The 15793-nt window shown below is 38.4% G+C and overlaps 1 protein-coding gene across 2 annotated transcripts; it reads left to right on the top strand.

Moving 5' to 3' along the window:
• Window positions 1–333: 333 nt before the first annotated feature.
• On the top strand, window positions 334–12901 carry LOC119494502 (transmembrane 9 superfamily member 2). Of its 2 annotated transcripts, XM_037780427.1 has the most exons (18): window positions 508–645; window positions 2036–2103; window positions 2222–2315; window positions 2438–2565; window positions 2721–2850; window positions 3585–3712; window positions 3881–3995; window positions 4121–4200; window positions 4312–4417; window positions 5385–5435; window positions 5804–5936; window positions 7030–7149; window positions 7248–7305; window positions 7476–7635; window positions 7753–7904; window positions 8556–8667; window positions 8959–9130; window positions 11868–12901. In XM_037780427.1, exons 1-18 carry the CDS (start codon window positions 508–510, stop codon window positions 11933–11935), a joined length of 2013 nt encoding a protein of 670 aa, XP_037636355.1. In that variant the 3' UTR covers window positions 11936–12901. The 2 variants fall into 2 exon arrangements, with proteins under 2 accessions (XP_037636356.1, XP_037636355.1); XM_037780428.1 differs by lacking the exon at window positions 5385–5435 and having other exon boundaries at window positions 334–645; window positions 11868–11935.
• Window positions 12902–15793: the final 2892 nt, after the last annotated feature.

Here is a 15793-nt window from a genome sequence, read left to right as displayed (position 1 = left end):
TGTAAAGAAAACAAGGATGTGTGTATGGGAGGAATCGATAAACGCAACGTCACTCTTACTTCCACGGTGTCAAGTTAATCAGAACAAAAATATGACGTCGACATGCTCCACCTTTCAACTTAAAACCACTTGCGATGTACTTGAATGCTCAGTTTAAAAATGTCACCATTTATGATCGTATTCTACAACAAATATCCTACTTACGAAGCAATGAGTGTATCAACATAAGTAAAACATGTATAAATCCTACATAATAAACAGTGTATTTATTACATTTTTTTATTTTGAAGGTAAAATAATTTAAAGTTTAACTTCCGGTGCTCATTCTTAGTGGCTTCCGGTTAACTTGACGGAGCGAAACGTCACCGATGCAGGAGACAGGTCAGCTATCTGCGTCCAGAGTAGAAAGAAGACGTAGCTAGCTAACATCTCCCTTTCTTAGAACAAAAACAACACTCTCCTTTTGACATATAACATCTGAGAAGCAGCCTGTAACCCGTGGTAAAGATGAAGAGGCGGATACACTCTGGTGTTGTGCTGGTTTACGCGCTAGTCTTGTATCTCTGTTCGTGCTCTGCGTTTTATCTTCCGGGTTTAGCCCCAGTGAGTTTCTGTGAAGAAGGGACAGGCGGGGATGATTGCCAGGTAATGTATGAATTCACGACACTCACATGTCTTATGTAATGTAGAGGATTTTATTCTGTTGTTGTTGGAATTGGCAATTTGTTATCTTCTTTAATCTTGCTATAGCTAGCTAAGCCTCTCTTTTAGGCCCCGACTATTACCTGGGACATCAGCATTGGCATCATATTTTAATGCTTTGTTAACCAAGGGAGTTTATATAAACTAACTGAGAGGGATCTGGGGTTTCACCAGCCTGCCAAGAGACTGTTACCACAATAATACTGACTCAAAATAATGAATTATGAGAGATAATAGTCATCATTGTACTTAATCTTGACTGGCCACTGCTCTGCTAACGTTACCTTGTTTATTTGTTTTGCACAATTTAAGACTAAACACCATAACATAACATAACATAACATAACATAACATAACATAACAACTATAACATAACATAACATAACAACTATAACATAACAACTATACAACATAACAAAAAGAAAAAAAAAGAATAATATACAGTGCTGAAGCCTCCACCTATAGAGACAAGATTAATATAAAGAAATAATATGAATACATAATAGTGATGTTATGTCATTATTACCGGCCACCGTCTGTGGCCAAGCCTCTCTTTAGGCCCCGGCTATTACCTGGAGCTGGAGCATTGGTATCATATATCTAATGCTTTGTTGATTGTTTGGCCAAAGGGAGTCTATAGAAACTAACTGAGAGGGATCTGGGGTTTCAGCAGCCTACCAAGAGACTGTTACCACAATAATACTGATTCAAAATAATGAATTATGAATCAGTATTATTGTGGTAACAGTAATACTGATTCACAATTATACTGATTCATAATTCATTGTTGTGGATCAGTATTATTGTGGTAACAGTAGTACTGATTCACAATTATACTGATTCATAATTCATTGTTGTTATTATTATTGAAATAATGAATTATGAGAGATAATAGTCATCATTGTGCTTGACTGGTAAATGCTCTGCTAATGTTACCTTAAGTTTATTTTTTTGTTTATTTGTTTTGCACAATTTAAGACTATACAACCCCCCTAACTCCAGGAGAAAAATAAACAATGACAAAAAAGAATAAAGATCTAAACTAACATAATTTAAAAAATACAACAAAAGTTAAACAACAAGAAGTACACAAAATGTGCAGAAAAACCTAACCAAACAGTGGAAAACAATTTAATCAAAACAATGAAACACATACAAAAAACAGTATAGAAGAAAAGAAAATATATCTAAACATATCAAAAGATAATTAGACATCACAAATTAAATGCGATGATAATTTCCTTTTAAAATGTTCTAAGTATAGCGAACTCTTGATAACATGTATTTTAAACAAATATAGACTGAAAGACCAACTGTTTTTGCTTGTCTACAGACAGTGATTCAGCTGTTTGTCAATCGCTTGGACTCAGTGGAGTCAGTCCTGCCTTATGAGTATGATGTGTAAGTAACGTTTCGTTATCCCTTGATGCCACTTGTTGTTAATGTCTGTATATGTTGTTGTTTTTTCTGCCCAGTAACATCTCCTCATTGTGTGTGACCATCTATAAATGTGTTAAAGGTTTGACTTTTGCAAAGATGCCAAGGAAAAGAGGCCTTCTGAGAACCTCGGACAGGTGCTGTTTGGCGAACGAATTGAGTCTTCACCATACAAGGTGGGGTGTTAACCAGAAAATTTAAGCCTGCATGGCATCTGTTATGGTGTTGCTTATTTTGGATTACATTTGAGTTTTTTTTTTAATGTTGATGCAACATGACTCTCATTTGCCTTTTACAGGTCAGCTTCAAAAAAGATGTTAAATGCGAGGCAGTGTGCACCAAAACCTACAAGAAAGGCAACCAGGAGGATGCCACCAAACTGGATTTTCTTAAGATGGGAATGCAGCTGAACTACCAGCACCACTGGTTTGTGAATGATCTACTGCAGTGTACAGTCATTGTTTACTTGTGACTTATTTATAGTAGGGGAGTTGTTTGAATGACAGCAGAAAAGCAAACAGACACAAGCACACAGACTTTATTTATGAAGAAGTTTGTTGAGGTAAACCACATTTTTTCAGGATCATTGACAACATGCCGGTGACGTGGTGCTATGATGTGGAAGATGGTCAGAAGTACTGCAATCCGGGCTTCCCCATTGGCTGCCTCGTTACCATAGACGGCCGAGCTAAAGATGCTTGTGTTATCAATGTAAGTTGTGATTTCCGTCTTTGAACTTGTACTCTACTTAACATATTAAGTTTCACCTAATTGGTCATCTGCTTGTGAAGTGGTCCTCATTCTGACATGTTGAGTTACACGGGATCCTTGATTTTGTCAAGGATGTCCCAGAAAGATAGAGTAATTTAGCATTTTCACAACTACAAATAATCACAAAGTGTAATCATTTCTAATTTCTAGTTTTAATGATAATGTATATAATTTTGCTTATTTTAGTGAAAATGTATAGAGCATATTAGATTATTGTGTTAGAATACAAAAATAGTCTTTAATCTTTAATAAGCTGTTAATCAATAGTTTACTAATGTAATCATAGTGTAATTGTTATCGTCTCTAATCAGCTATGATACAATATAGAATTTATAAACTAATTATTTCCCATTACACAAGGTAATAATAAAATAACAAATTATAGCATTACAAGAATTTGTAAACATTATTAATTATCATTTAATTGTTAACAGTAAAATAACATTTAACTAAGTTTAATTAACTATCAATTTACCATTTATAAGTGAAGGTTATTATAAAGTGTTACCCAATTCACTTACGTAGGATAGAAGTGAAGTTGGAAGTCATTTTATAGAATTCTTTGAATTAGACAAATTCAGTCTAGAAGATACTCAACAACATACAGATGTATGTTTACAAACCTTAACCTGAGGAATCGGAGTACCTGAAATTGAATATGCTTTCTTTTTCAGGCTGAGTTCAACAAGAAGAACACATTTTACGTCTTCAACCATGTGGACATCAAGATCACTTACCACAGCGGAGCATCAGAAGGATGGAGAGGGGCTCGGCTGGTCGCTGCCACTCTGGAGCCAAAGAGGTAATTGTGGTTGGTTGGTAGTAGATTGATATGACATCACCATATTTCGATTTGGGTCTAATCAACCTCAACATGTTGCATCTGAATGACGACTCACCATTAAAAAAACCAACACTAGCTTTATTAATAATCTAACATGGAGGATTTTGTGTGTTTTGTGCACAACAGTATCAAACATGCAGATGAAAAGAGCCCCAGCTGTGACGGAGGCAACCCAATGGAGGTCCCTGGGGCCTTTGATAATGATGTGTCGATAGTTTACACCTACTCTGTCACATTTGAGGTAGGCCTCCAAACCATATGACAAAATGTATTATGTAACTAATATATAACAGTTTTTATACGAGAATGAGAAAAATAGCATTTTGTTTGTGATGTTTTTTGCAATACTTTTACTTCCTTTTACAGGAAAACAACTCCATCAAGTGGGCCTCTAGGTGGGACTATATCCTGGTCTCCATGCCTCACACCAACATCCAGTGGTTTAGGTATGAAGATATTTTTCACATTGTGCACCACAGCAACAGTCTCTCCCTCAACCTCCCTGGGTCTCGATGCTCGTTAGCTGATGCTATTGTATGTCTTGTGTCTTTGTCCAGCATCATGAACTCCTTGGTCATTGTCCTCTTCCTGTCTGGTATGGTTGCCATGATCATGCTGAGAACCCTGCACAAGGACATTGCCAGATACAACCAGGTGGACCAGGTAAAGACATTGTAGAACTCTCTCTCAGTTGGAGCCGATCCAGATGTGTATATGAAGCGCTAGCATACAAGTGAAGATTTCTTGAAGATGCAGATTATGTTTTTGAAGAGGACCTATTATGTTTATTTTCAGGTGCATACTTGTATTTTAGGTTTCTACTAGAACATGTTCACATGATTTAATGTTCAAAAAACGCTTTACTTCTCTCATACCGGCTGTGCTGCAGCACCTCTTTTCTCCCTCGGTCTGAAACGCTCAGTTTGAGCTCCTGCCCAGACTAGCTGCTAGGCAGGTATTATGCAAATGTATTACTTGGTGACATCACCAAGTTATAGAAGAAAAGGCAGTACTTCAATCAAGGCGTTTCAGGCAGTTCAGGAGCAGTGTTTCTGTGGAGGAGAGTAGTTCCCTTTAGTGTGGACTTTGGGCTTTGCAACTCTGCAGACCTTTTACATGCACAAAAAAACGATATAACACACTAAAGGAAAGGGAAAAAGCACAAAAGCTTATAGGTCCTCTTTAATGGTACAATTTGAATCTCATTAGTTCTAGTCTTATTTGTGTACTGCACGGCAACATGATGCCACCATGCAAATTAACTATTCAACTTAGATGCTACCATTTCCGTGAAAACCTCATATATTCAAGCTTGGATGAGCCGCCTTGTTTTTAGCTAGATGACCATACATTATTGAGGCTCTGTTATTGGGGTTTAAAAGATCACTTAATGCCTGTGGTTGTACATTTTTCTTATCCCATAATGCATCATGAAATTATTAGATTTTAGCTGAAACGTGTAACTCACAAATATCAGAGGTTGAGGTTTTCACCTGGCAGTAAGTGTGTGTTTACTGCTCATCATTATCACAGTTACATAGCTAATGCTGTAATTCTGCAGTGTGAAATACCAGCCAGCACACTGGATGCACAGTACCCAGAAGTATAAATATTTTGTTACATTTCACAGGGAGACTTGATAAAGATTCCACCGACCAAGGAAAAATCCTCTATACTCTACGTAAGCTTATTGAAAGCCATTTTGAACAGAACATTTTGTGGTTATTAAATCAGGTCTTTGGGTGTGTGATTGCAGCAAACACAATGTTACACTACATTAGAACACACAGTAAAATATGGTGTGAATATTTTTTAACTTTCAAGGAAGGGGGTTATACTAATGAATTGACAGAGGACTTTTTCACACCATATTTCACAGCTTTTGGTAAAACTCAGTGTTCTCTGTCGTCACCTTGTTTTTCTTTGCTGTCAGGTGAGGTAGTATTCACTGCTTGGTGGTGGGTTAACCTTTAACTTTTATCATTTGCAAATATTGAGTGCTTCCTTGATTGTGACGGTTTCTGTATTACTTTCTGCCTCCCTTCCCAGGAGGACGCACAGGAGGAGTCGGGGTGGAAGCAAGTGCACGGGGATGTTTTCCGTCCCCCCAGGAAAGGCATGCTGCTGTCTGTGTTCCTCGGACAGGGCACCCAGATCTTCATCATGACCTTCATCACTCTCTGTAAGGACGATTTTATATTAGGCTGTAATACTGTATGTTATACTGGTAATAGTCACACACACTGAATTAGAGTTTCCTTCTTATTAGGGATGTCACAATACCTACAATTTTGTAGTACCAATACCAGTGAAATTCCATGATTCTCGATACCAATTCGATACCACGGTAAAAAACAAAATAAAACAATGACTCACATGTACTTCAACATACACTCCTTTATTACTGTTTGTATACTGTTTTTTAATAGGAAGTTAAACAGATCATAATTCCCTCTCTATTATCTATTTTATATTGCTGTTAAAACATCTCCTTCAAACAACTGTATTTATTTAAGTTACACAACCAAAAACTACATTTTACAAGATTACATTTGAACACATCATACCCGGGACGCCGTTAGTCTCGAGCTCTGACGGTACCTGCAGTACTGTAGAAAAACGAGTACTGTCACTTTTTCAGAATTTTGACATCGACTTCTCGTGACATCCCTACTTCTTATTAACGCCTATCATCAGTTTCAAAAAGTGAACTTTGTGTTCACCACATAAAGTACATCAAAGAGTGACACCAGTGTCACATTTTCTTTGCACACACACACTTGTTGCAGCAATTTATATATTGTTGCCAGTATTACACTAAAAGGCTGCCTTGTTGTTTTATTCAGTCAGTTAAGTTAACATTTATAAAATAGATATACAAAATAATTAAAATAGAGTGCATGTGAAAACTGAATTTAAATAAAAGACATTAAGTGGAACTTAAAGGCAACCAGCTGAGTTTTTAGCCTGCATTGTCTCCCAAAACATGCTCTGTTTAATTCCCAGTTTAAATTCAAAATATTTCCACCGAAGAAGTTCAAAACCAGGTTGAAGGCCCAGCTGTTGGAGCCTCTGAAATATATTGAACTTCATTATCAAGCAAGACGACACATTTAGAGGCTTATACATTGTCAAGACAGTTTTAGGTTTTACAGTCTAAAGTTAGGGGGCAGCTGATAGGAGGAGTAGCATTAGACTTTGTATTTATACTTCAATTTTTAATTTGCAATGGTGCTGTTATGTCTGAATGACTGATGACTGTTTGTCCACTGTAGTCCTGGCCTGTCTGGGTTTCCTGTCACCAGCCAACAGAGGTGCTCTTATGACGTGTGCTGTGGTCCTCTGGGTTCTGCTGGGCACGCCTGCTGGCTATGTGTCTGCACGCCTTTACAAAAGTAAGAGTCCAGTGAAAATGTTGTTGCAAAGTTTCATTAAAGTCTTAAGAGCTGTCACGGTCAGTGTGATCCTCATCCATCTCTGTTTCTGCTCTCAGCTTTTGGAGGTGAAAAGTGGAAGACAAACGTCCTGCTGACAGCACTCTTGTGCCCCGGGTAAGTCCGCTTGCTATTAGGCAGCATTTCATTCATTTGTCTCATCTTTGTATTTTGTTCTGCCCTGGAGTGACATGTTGCTCTTATTTTGTCACGCACACTGCTTTTGTAATTCTCACATGTATTGACTTTCTCTGTGTCATTGTCCATCATCTATCTCCATCCCCTAGTATCGTGTTTGCAGACTTCTTCCTGATGAACCTGATCCTTTGGGTGGAGGGCTCCTCAGCAGCAATCCCCTTTGGCACTCTGGTGGCAATTTTGGCCCTGTGGTTTGGAATCTCTGTGCCCCTCACCTTCGTTGGTGCCTACTTTGGATTCAAGAAAGCTGTGAGTTAGGCCTCTTAGTTTATCGAATTGTCGTGCTTGAAATTATTGATTGTAGATGAAATGTGTGTGTGCCTGAGAGTTTTTGTAATCATTTCCTCTCTTTCTGCTCCTCTGCAGGCAATCGAGCAACCAGTGCGAACAAACCAAATCCCCCGTCAAATTCCTGAGCAGTCGTTCTTTACAAAGCCTATTCCTGGTATAGTGATGGGCGGCATCCTGCCCTTTGGCTGCATCTTCATCCAGCTTTTCTTCATTCTCAACAGCATCTGGTAAGAATTAGGGCTGTCAAAGTTAACTTGATAATAACGCGTTAATGCAAATTTGTTTTTACCGCAATCATTTCTTAAATGCATTAACACAATCGATCTTTCAGAGGTTGTAGCGGGCTCAGTTTTAAAGCTAGAGTGAAGATACTGGCATCATATGAAACTACTACTAGTAACTAAATAACTCTCCAAATTTGCACTAAGGTTTGGCAAGGAAAAACTGTCATGGCCATTTTCAAAGGGGTCCCTTGACCTCTGACCTCAAAATACAGTATGTAAATGTAAATGGGTTCTATGTCTCCCCTTTACAGACATGTCCGCTTTATGTTAATCACATGCAGTTTTGGAGCAAGTCATAGTCAAGTCAGCACACTGACACACTGACAGCTGTTGTTGTCTGTTGGGCTTGAGTCATGTTATGATTTGAGCATATTTTTTATGCTAAAAACAGTACCTAATCTCTCTTTAGGTTACATTTTGAACAGATAAAATAATTTTCATTTCATCACCATTAAATATTTGAATCGATTGACAGCCCTGGTAAGAAGACATAAATCATGTCTTTCCTGATTGGTCTGTAATTCCTGTTTTCAACTGCTTGCATTCTTGACATCAGGTTGGGCCCTTTGTCACATGTTTATTTTTATCTTTTAGGTCTCATCAGATGTACTACATGTTCGGCTTCCTGTTCCTGGTTTTCATTATTCTACTCATCACATGCTCCGAGGCGACAATTCTGCTCTGCTACTTCCACCTATGTGCAGAGGTAACAGAATGTTTAGAGAATTTTGTCTTATTTATCAGACTTGAGTCTGGAAAAAATGTATTACTTCAACTTAAAAATAAATTCACTGTTAGCACATACTATAATTGTCATATCAAAGGCCTACTTGTGTAAAGAAGGAAGAAATATCTTCCTCTGATTCTTCCTCTAGATCTTGCCTTTGAATATATTAGTCATTTCACCGCACAGCACCTGACTACATGTTATGCAAATAAAATGTTTGTACAGGGTAATTTCAGTTGACATATCCTAACGTTTGAAATATGTGTTCAGGACTACCACTGGTGGTGGCGTTCCTTCCTGACCAGCGGCTTCACAGCGGTCTATCTGTTTATCTACGCCGTGCACTACTTCTTCTCCAAGCTGCAAATAGTCGGAGCTGCCAGCACCATCCTCTACTTTGGATACACTATGATTATGGTCCTCATCTTCTTCCTCTTCACAGGTGAGGCTTTGAGATAAGTGAGCTCTTTAAGCAGCCACAATGATTTCCTGCTTTGTTTTGACACATTGCAATGATACCTAGATATCATATACAGTGGACACCGCTTATAGTGATCATGCCGGTCTGGGTCAAATTGATCACTATAAATGGACGATTCTTATAACAGAATTTTTTTTTTTTTTTTGCATCATTTCTCATGCAGATTGTCATCTAATTGACATTGGTATATTTATTACACAAATACAAAGTAATGAAACGGACCACTTCGCTATTTACTGGCTTGCTGACAATTCTTCTGCCTTTTGGGTGAGGCATTGCCGTGTTTGGCCGGCTCTGCAGCGTGAACGTGCATGCAGAGCGTCGCCCCTTTGCCGGGGCTCCTCGCTCTCTCACCCGGTAGCGGTATGGAGGGAGACGGGCACCGTTCTGCATGTGTGCCACAGAGCTGGTTGAGGATCGGCAAAGTTTCACTTTGAGGGCATTACATGTACAGGCATTATCAATCCTCTTGACGAGGGCGGCTTCAACCACAAGTGCTTTCCCCGTGCCCATTCGTTTTTTATTCAGAGAAAATGTGGCTAGTTTCCTTTTCCCGTCACATTATCGTACACGCAGTACAAGTATCTAGTCGGAAAGCAGGCAAAGTATCAGGGAGTAAAGTAAAAAACAAAACATAAATTCACTTAACGTTAGTCTAACGTAGTTTAAAAATGTTTTTCCATATGTTGTCATGTATGAAAAGATCCAAAATGAACAGTGTAAGCGGACTACTTAATTACTATAAGCAAATTGTTTAAACAGCGTTTGTATAGGAATGATTCTCTCCCAGGCTTTTTGATTCATATAAGCAGTTGAGCACTGTAACCGTGATCACTATAAGCGGTTTCCACTGTAGTAGAAAAATCGTTTGCATGCCAGGCACAACGGCGTGTGTAGTTTGTAGGTGTGATTGCTATTGTTTGCTCAGTGTCAATCCAGCTGCATTGTGAATATTTAGGACCTCCATCCTGTTCCTAAGTCATTAAAAACCAGGATGCAGCCCACACTATTGTGCAATATTTCTTTTGTTGTCGTTAAGTTAAAGCCAGGCCCAAGCCTTGGCCTTTTTATTTCTATACTGGCAGCACAGAAGCACTGTGTCAAATGAAGTTAAAGAGCATTCATTTGCCCATTTTGACTGTCATTTTTTGTTTAAAGTTTAATGAAAATCAGAGAGACTGTGGGAAATTTGTCTAGAATGTTCAAAGTCCCTCTTGGTCAGATCTAGTTTTTCAGACTTATTTGGGTCAATTTTACTGTCTGTGGTTTGCTGTTTGACAAGCCAGAGCCTAGTTTTATCAGGGAGTTTCTTTTTTTTCTGTGGATCAAAAGACACAGGCACCACTGAACTCGTTGCCATGGATAATAATGAGTCTATATGCACTCAGGATTCCTGACCGTTGCTTAATACCTCTGTGCTTGCATGTAAAATCCAGCCGTGTGACTTGAGGTTGTGCAGATTTGTGTACCACACTCGTTATCACAAAGCCAGGATGAACAGAACATTGTTGCCGCTTTTGTCTCCATGTTAAAAGAGGCAGAGATTGACACTTGTTGACATGGTAACAGCACTCTCCGGCCCTGTCCAGCTCTCCTGCACACCCACTCAGATGAGACTAGAGGGTTGTGCACTGCAGAAATAGGATAATACACAGGACTAGATAACAGCCTAGTCTTTATGTCATGCAGAAATATAATGCTCACCATGATGTCAGATGATGACATTTTTTTTCTGGTGTTATACCGTCATTAGTCCAGATAACAGTTAGCCTGTAGCCCTGCTTGACACTATCTTAAGACAGAGCTGTAAGTAGCAAGGGGACGAGATGTCAAAAGATTATCACTAAGAAATAATCCAAGGAAAAGATTATCAGTTTTCCTTCTTGCTTCCAGTTTTGATCGAAATAATCCTAATCTCTCTCATTCCCCATCTTTAAGTTTTTATTTTTTTCCACCTCATCCCAACTTTGATCACAACTTAATTCAGGATTGGGTTGCGTTGTCCCCTGTTGAGCAGTCAGATAGGACTTTTATACCCACTTGAATTGATCCAGGATTTTGACCAATCTGGCTTCTCAACGTTGGGGGAGAATGTTCTCTCTTCCTGACAAAATGAAGTGCTGGTGTGTTTCTGTGAAGATTGCAGTCCCAACTTTCAGAAGTTATTTTTCAAGCTTTTAGTGGATGGAGTCTGCTTTTTGCTGCGACAGCAAGCTGGCTGTACGATTTGACTCTGTGGTTATTCGTTGTGTCTGTGCTCCCAAAGTACATTCATTTCAGGACCTTGTGGCCTTTCATTAAAGGTGCTCTATACAATATTCATAGCATTAATATAACAGCAAACAAGTATTTGCTATGTAAAGATATAGAGGAGTAATGTGTACCTGAGCAGAGAATGAAGTCACTATCCTGTGCGTGTTGTAATCGGAGCTTCTCCCTGCTTTATTGACATAGCTGGGCCGGCCACACGTGCTTTTAATGCATCTTAGTGCATGTGAGCGTGCCCCACTGGCTCGCTCATGGCCGCTGTTCGGCACTGCTCTCATACGGCGGTTACAGCTGATAACGACGTCCCTCACTCATAGTTGTACAAAACAGATTTTCAAAGGCAGCTAGACCATCTTAGGTGTTATAAGTTTATTTGAATCTTTTGTAATATTTATCAAACCATTCCTCTAACTTTCCCTTTTCCTCTCAGGTACAATTGGCTTCTTCGCCTGCTTCTGGTTTGTAAATAAGATCTACAGCGTGGTCAAGGTGGACTAGAGGACCGAGGGAGAGAGTGACTCCTTCCTGTCGCAGCACTGGCCTCCTCAGTGCTGGCTGGGTGATAAAGTGGTCTGAACGGCCCTGAACTGAAACCATCACAGATCATTAGAACAGACCCGAAGAGCAGAGCCCGTCCTCTTTTGTGCTTTAAACCTATGTTGCTATTGTTTTTCTTTTTTTCTAAATATATATAATTTTGTCTTCACTGTTGACCAGTAATATTTTGAGTGGCACCTTGAAAAATCAGTGTGGGTTCCAATGATCTATTTAGCTGTCATAGTGAGCAGTTTGTTTCGGTGGGTTTAACAAGAAAAGCTGAAATGTTTTTATTTTTAAAGAAAGTAAAATGCTCTGTATTTTTGCTTTTCTATTCCCTTATGGCTAAATGTTTTGTTTTTCATTACCTGTACTGTAATGATGAAAAAAATGTGTGTACATATTCTGTATAGAGAGAGTGAGCGAGAGAATGCTACTTAAAGATTGTCACCATGAATCATCTGTAGGAGTTTCTTTTTCTTTCTTTTTTTGTAAGGTGATGATGAGGCTTTAAATCCTTAAACATCAGCCTGTATTGTAGTTCAGAAATTATATATAAAACACTGACATTGCTATGATACATGTCCATTCTCTTGTTTTTGATGGCTACATTTAAGTTTGCATAGAAACAAAAGGTACATTGATAAAGAAGCACATCTGTATCACAGAAGAATATGCTACAGCTCCAGTATGAAGGATGACATGCCTGATTTGTTTGGTCACAGGGGAGATTCTCGCGTAGTTGTCATAACGCAGTACATGAATTTACTGATTAGGTACATATGCACCGTGGAAATGCGCAATTTTAGATTTTAAGCAGTCTGCTGAACTGTAACTTCGTAAAACACTGCTGCCTTTCGCTTCGAGCAGTGTGGAGTCTTCACCAAAGGTGATAACATTTTTCAAATAAATGCAATTAATTGAAAATGAAGGCCACATGTTTTTTTTTTCTTTGAGCCACTAGAATGCATACATGAACATTTTTATATGATTTTATTGCTATTATTATCGATGCATCTTCTATAGTAGGCCTATAATAAGCCAATAATATTCCAACTGGAACATTATAGGGTTAAGGTGGTGTGTTTAGTGTTAATAGTTTGAGTGCTTTCCTCTATTATTTGCAGCCTATAGTAGGGTATCATTCAGGTTTTAGGAGCAGTGTCCCAGTCAGGATACTCAACACAGGATAAAGAGAATATTCTGAATTTTTACATTGAATAAAAGATACTAGGAGATATTGGGTTTGGGGGTCCTTCCCCAAGAAAATTTAAATTTTTTTTTTATTTATTTTTTTTACATCATATGAGACCACTATTATTACTAGTTAAATGATTATTTTATTATTTACACATATCACAGCCTTCGTCTGAACATTTAATCCATCTGGAAATGTTTGCCCTAAAAGAGCAGATTCAGAAAACATTTAAATAATGTTTCATTAATTATATTTGTTCACAAATATAAAAAGTTATGACAAACAGTTGACAAATTATTTTACAAAAAGGACATGAACATCGTATCGATTAAATTGCAGCACCCTCGTTCTCACCCCCACCTTCCCCATTCATGGCGCTAAAATGCTGGTGCTGTGCCGTTATGAATCTCCAGATAACCTGATATGGAGAGGGCAGAAAAAAATACCAGCAGCCGTGTGAGAAGTGCCGGTGCACATGAAAAAGTCACGGTATGCAAAGAAGTAAAATAAAGTGCCAGTACTGCTTACCGTTGAGTACCGGCCCACTTCGAGAACTGATTGTTTGACATAGTGTATATAATAGTGTATATAATAGTATATAATATAATAATCTTTGCATCTGTGTGAGTGTGGGGTCTATAAGCATTAGCACCTTTAACCTTTAACACTACTTTTTGTTCTGACTTTTAAAAGTGTCGAACTTAACCACAAATGCACAAAAATCTCTAATTAAGAACCTTCAACTTTTGTTTAAACCAAATTCAATTTCTGGCAAGCATTTTAAAAGTGCTGCTCAGGTTTGCTTTTATGTAGCTGAGGATTCAAAACTAACTCCTAACATCTGATTTAGATTTCTAAAGTCAGGCATTGGTTGATCCCTAACACACATACTGTATGCACACCTGTGGTCAACTCAAGGAGGTGTTTCATATGAGAAATGTGTCAAATTGAATACAAAACTTTACACACATTACAATTAGTTCACCTTTATTAAACAACAACAACTTTTGATGTTGAAAATAAGACAGAAATAATACAAAAGCACAATAGAAATCACAAAAATATGTAAGTTTTAAAGCACTTATAAACATTATTTTCTCTTATTTGACAATAAACATTATTACATACTGTACTGTACCGCTTCTTCTCTCACAGAGCAACATTTTGACAAACTTATTATACAAGTTTGATTGTCATTTATAAAACTGTAGCATGGATATCTACAGTGACCTTTTCAATAAACCAAGCCAAATGTTTCCCAGAAAACTATCACAGTCTAATAATAATAATAATAATAATAACATAATGGGAGCACCCTTCTCATTCGGCTGAATTGTTTTTTATCCTCATTCCCAAAAGGTTACAAAAACAAATTTGTTTCAAATAATGCACATAAAGTTGTGATGCACCTGTGACATCCTTTGGCAACACATCATCTACCCAATCAACCCAATGGATTGCCTTTCTCTGAGATGAGTCATTGCAAGCACAAGTACTCCTCTTTCAGCACACAGGTGTTTCCATTACAATTACTGTATCAGGAGGTATCTTTACAAATCTACATGTATTCAGTGGAATATAAGAAATCTGTTACATAAGATCTTGCGGCATGCAGCCTACGCTAAATAACTGGTGCAAGGAGTCCACTGGAGTTGTGTTTTTATCATACCCTGCTCTCTATGCTCAATAAAAAGACTGTGCTTCCTCAAAGAAAGGCTGACATTACAAAGGCAACAAATACTGAGTCCAAATACACAGTGGCACGCTGCAGTAAGATGCAGATTTCCCACCTTGGTTGAGTTAAAGGAACAAAGAGGCTAAGACAACGTGGCGGGAGTCACCCACTCTTGTGTGTTCGGTCACCAGCAAGCACAATTAATCACTATTCTACTCATTGACTCAAAAGGCGCTTCGAGACTAAGAACAGTTACTGCGACCGGGACGTAAACACGCATATGTTCACTAACTTGCTCTACAAGATCTAAGAACAGAGACTACCCATTGTTAACAACATACCCTGAGTTCCTTAGTAGCAGGCAAAGAATGCTTGCACTAACACAAGGACAGTACGCCCTGTGCCCTCAGGCAGAGAAGACGACACACAGAACGTTTAAAGGAGTATAGTAGTTGTGCAGATACTGCAGATCAGTGCCTCATCAGAGACATCTATGGCCCATGATTAGGGCAAACCACTTCGATCCAACATAACAATTTTCATCTCGACATGGCAAATCTAGCTAAAAAAACAAACATTTATAATACCCCTGCAGGCAAAAATTTAAAATACAAATGAAATGTGGGATCATGGTTTTACTTGAGTTTGAATCTTTTTAAAATTTAGATTGATTTAAAGGAACAGTGTGTTACATTTCGGGGGTATCAGTAACTCAGAACGGACAAAACAAACACTGGCTCTAGAGAGAGCCTTTCACATTTTTACATTACCTGAAGGCCACCGTAGTTCTCCGACACGCTTGTGAAACTGCAGTAACGTGAAGCGCAGAGTGCAAAACCGTGGTACCGCCAGACTGACTTCCGTTGCTCCTAAAGCAGTGTTATTATGGTAAGGATGGCCTCTGAGCGAGGCGAACGGTGTTACCACGATTTGGCACTCGGCGGCT

The sequence above is a fragment of the Sebastes umbrosus genome, chromosome 9 (genome assembly GCF_015220745.1).
Source record: "Sebastes umbrosus isolate fSebUmb1 chromosome 9, fSebUmb1.pri, whole genome shotgun sequence".
Lineage (NCBI taxonomy): Eukaryota > Metazoa > Chordata > Actinopteri > Perciformes > Sebastidae > Sebastes > Sebastes umbrosus.
Note: the sequence above shows the minus strand (reverse complement) of the source record. Positions and strands in the feature narration are given on the sequence as shown.

Bases quoted from the DNA above. Each gene is read 5' to 3' on its own strand.
- LOC119494502 (XM_037780427.1), top strand. From the start codon at position 508: ATGAAGAGGCGGATACACTCTGGTGTTGTGCTGGTTTACGCGCTAGTC. The intron at 2,104-2,221 runs GTAAGTAACGTT...AATGTGTTAAAG, and splicing joins CTGCCTTATGAGTATGATGT to GTTTGACTTTTGCAAAGATG. The intron at 2,851-3,584 runs GTAAGTTGTGAT...TTTCTTTTTCAG, and splicing joins AAGATGCTTGTGTTATCAAT to GCTGAGTTCAACAAGAAGAA.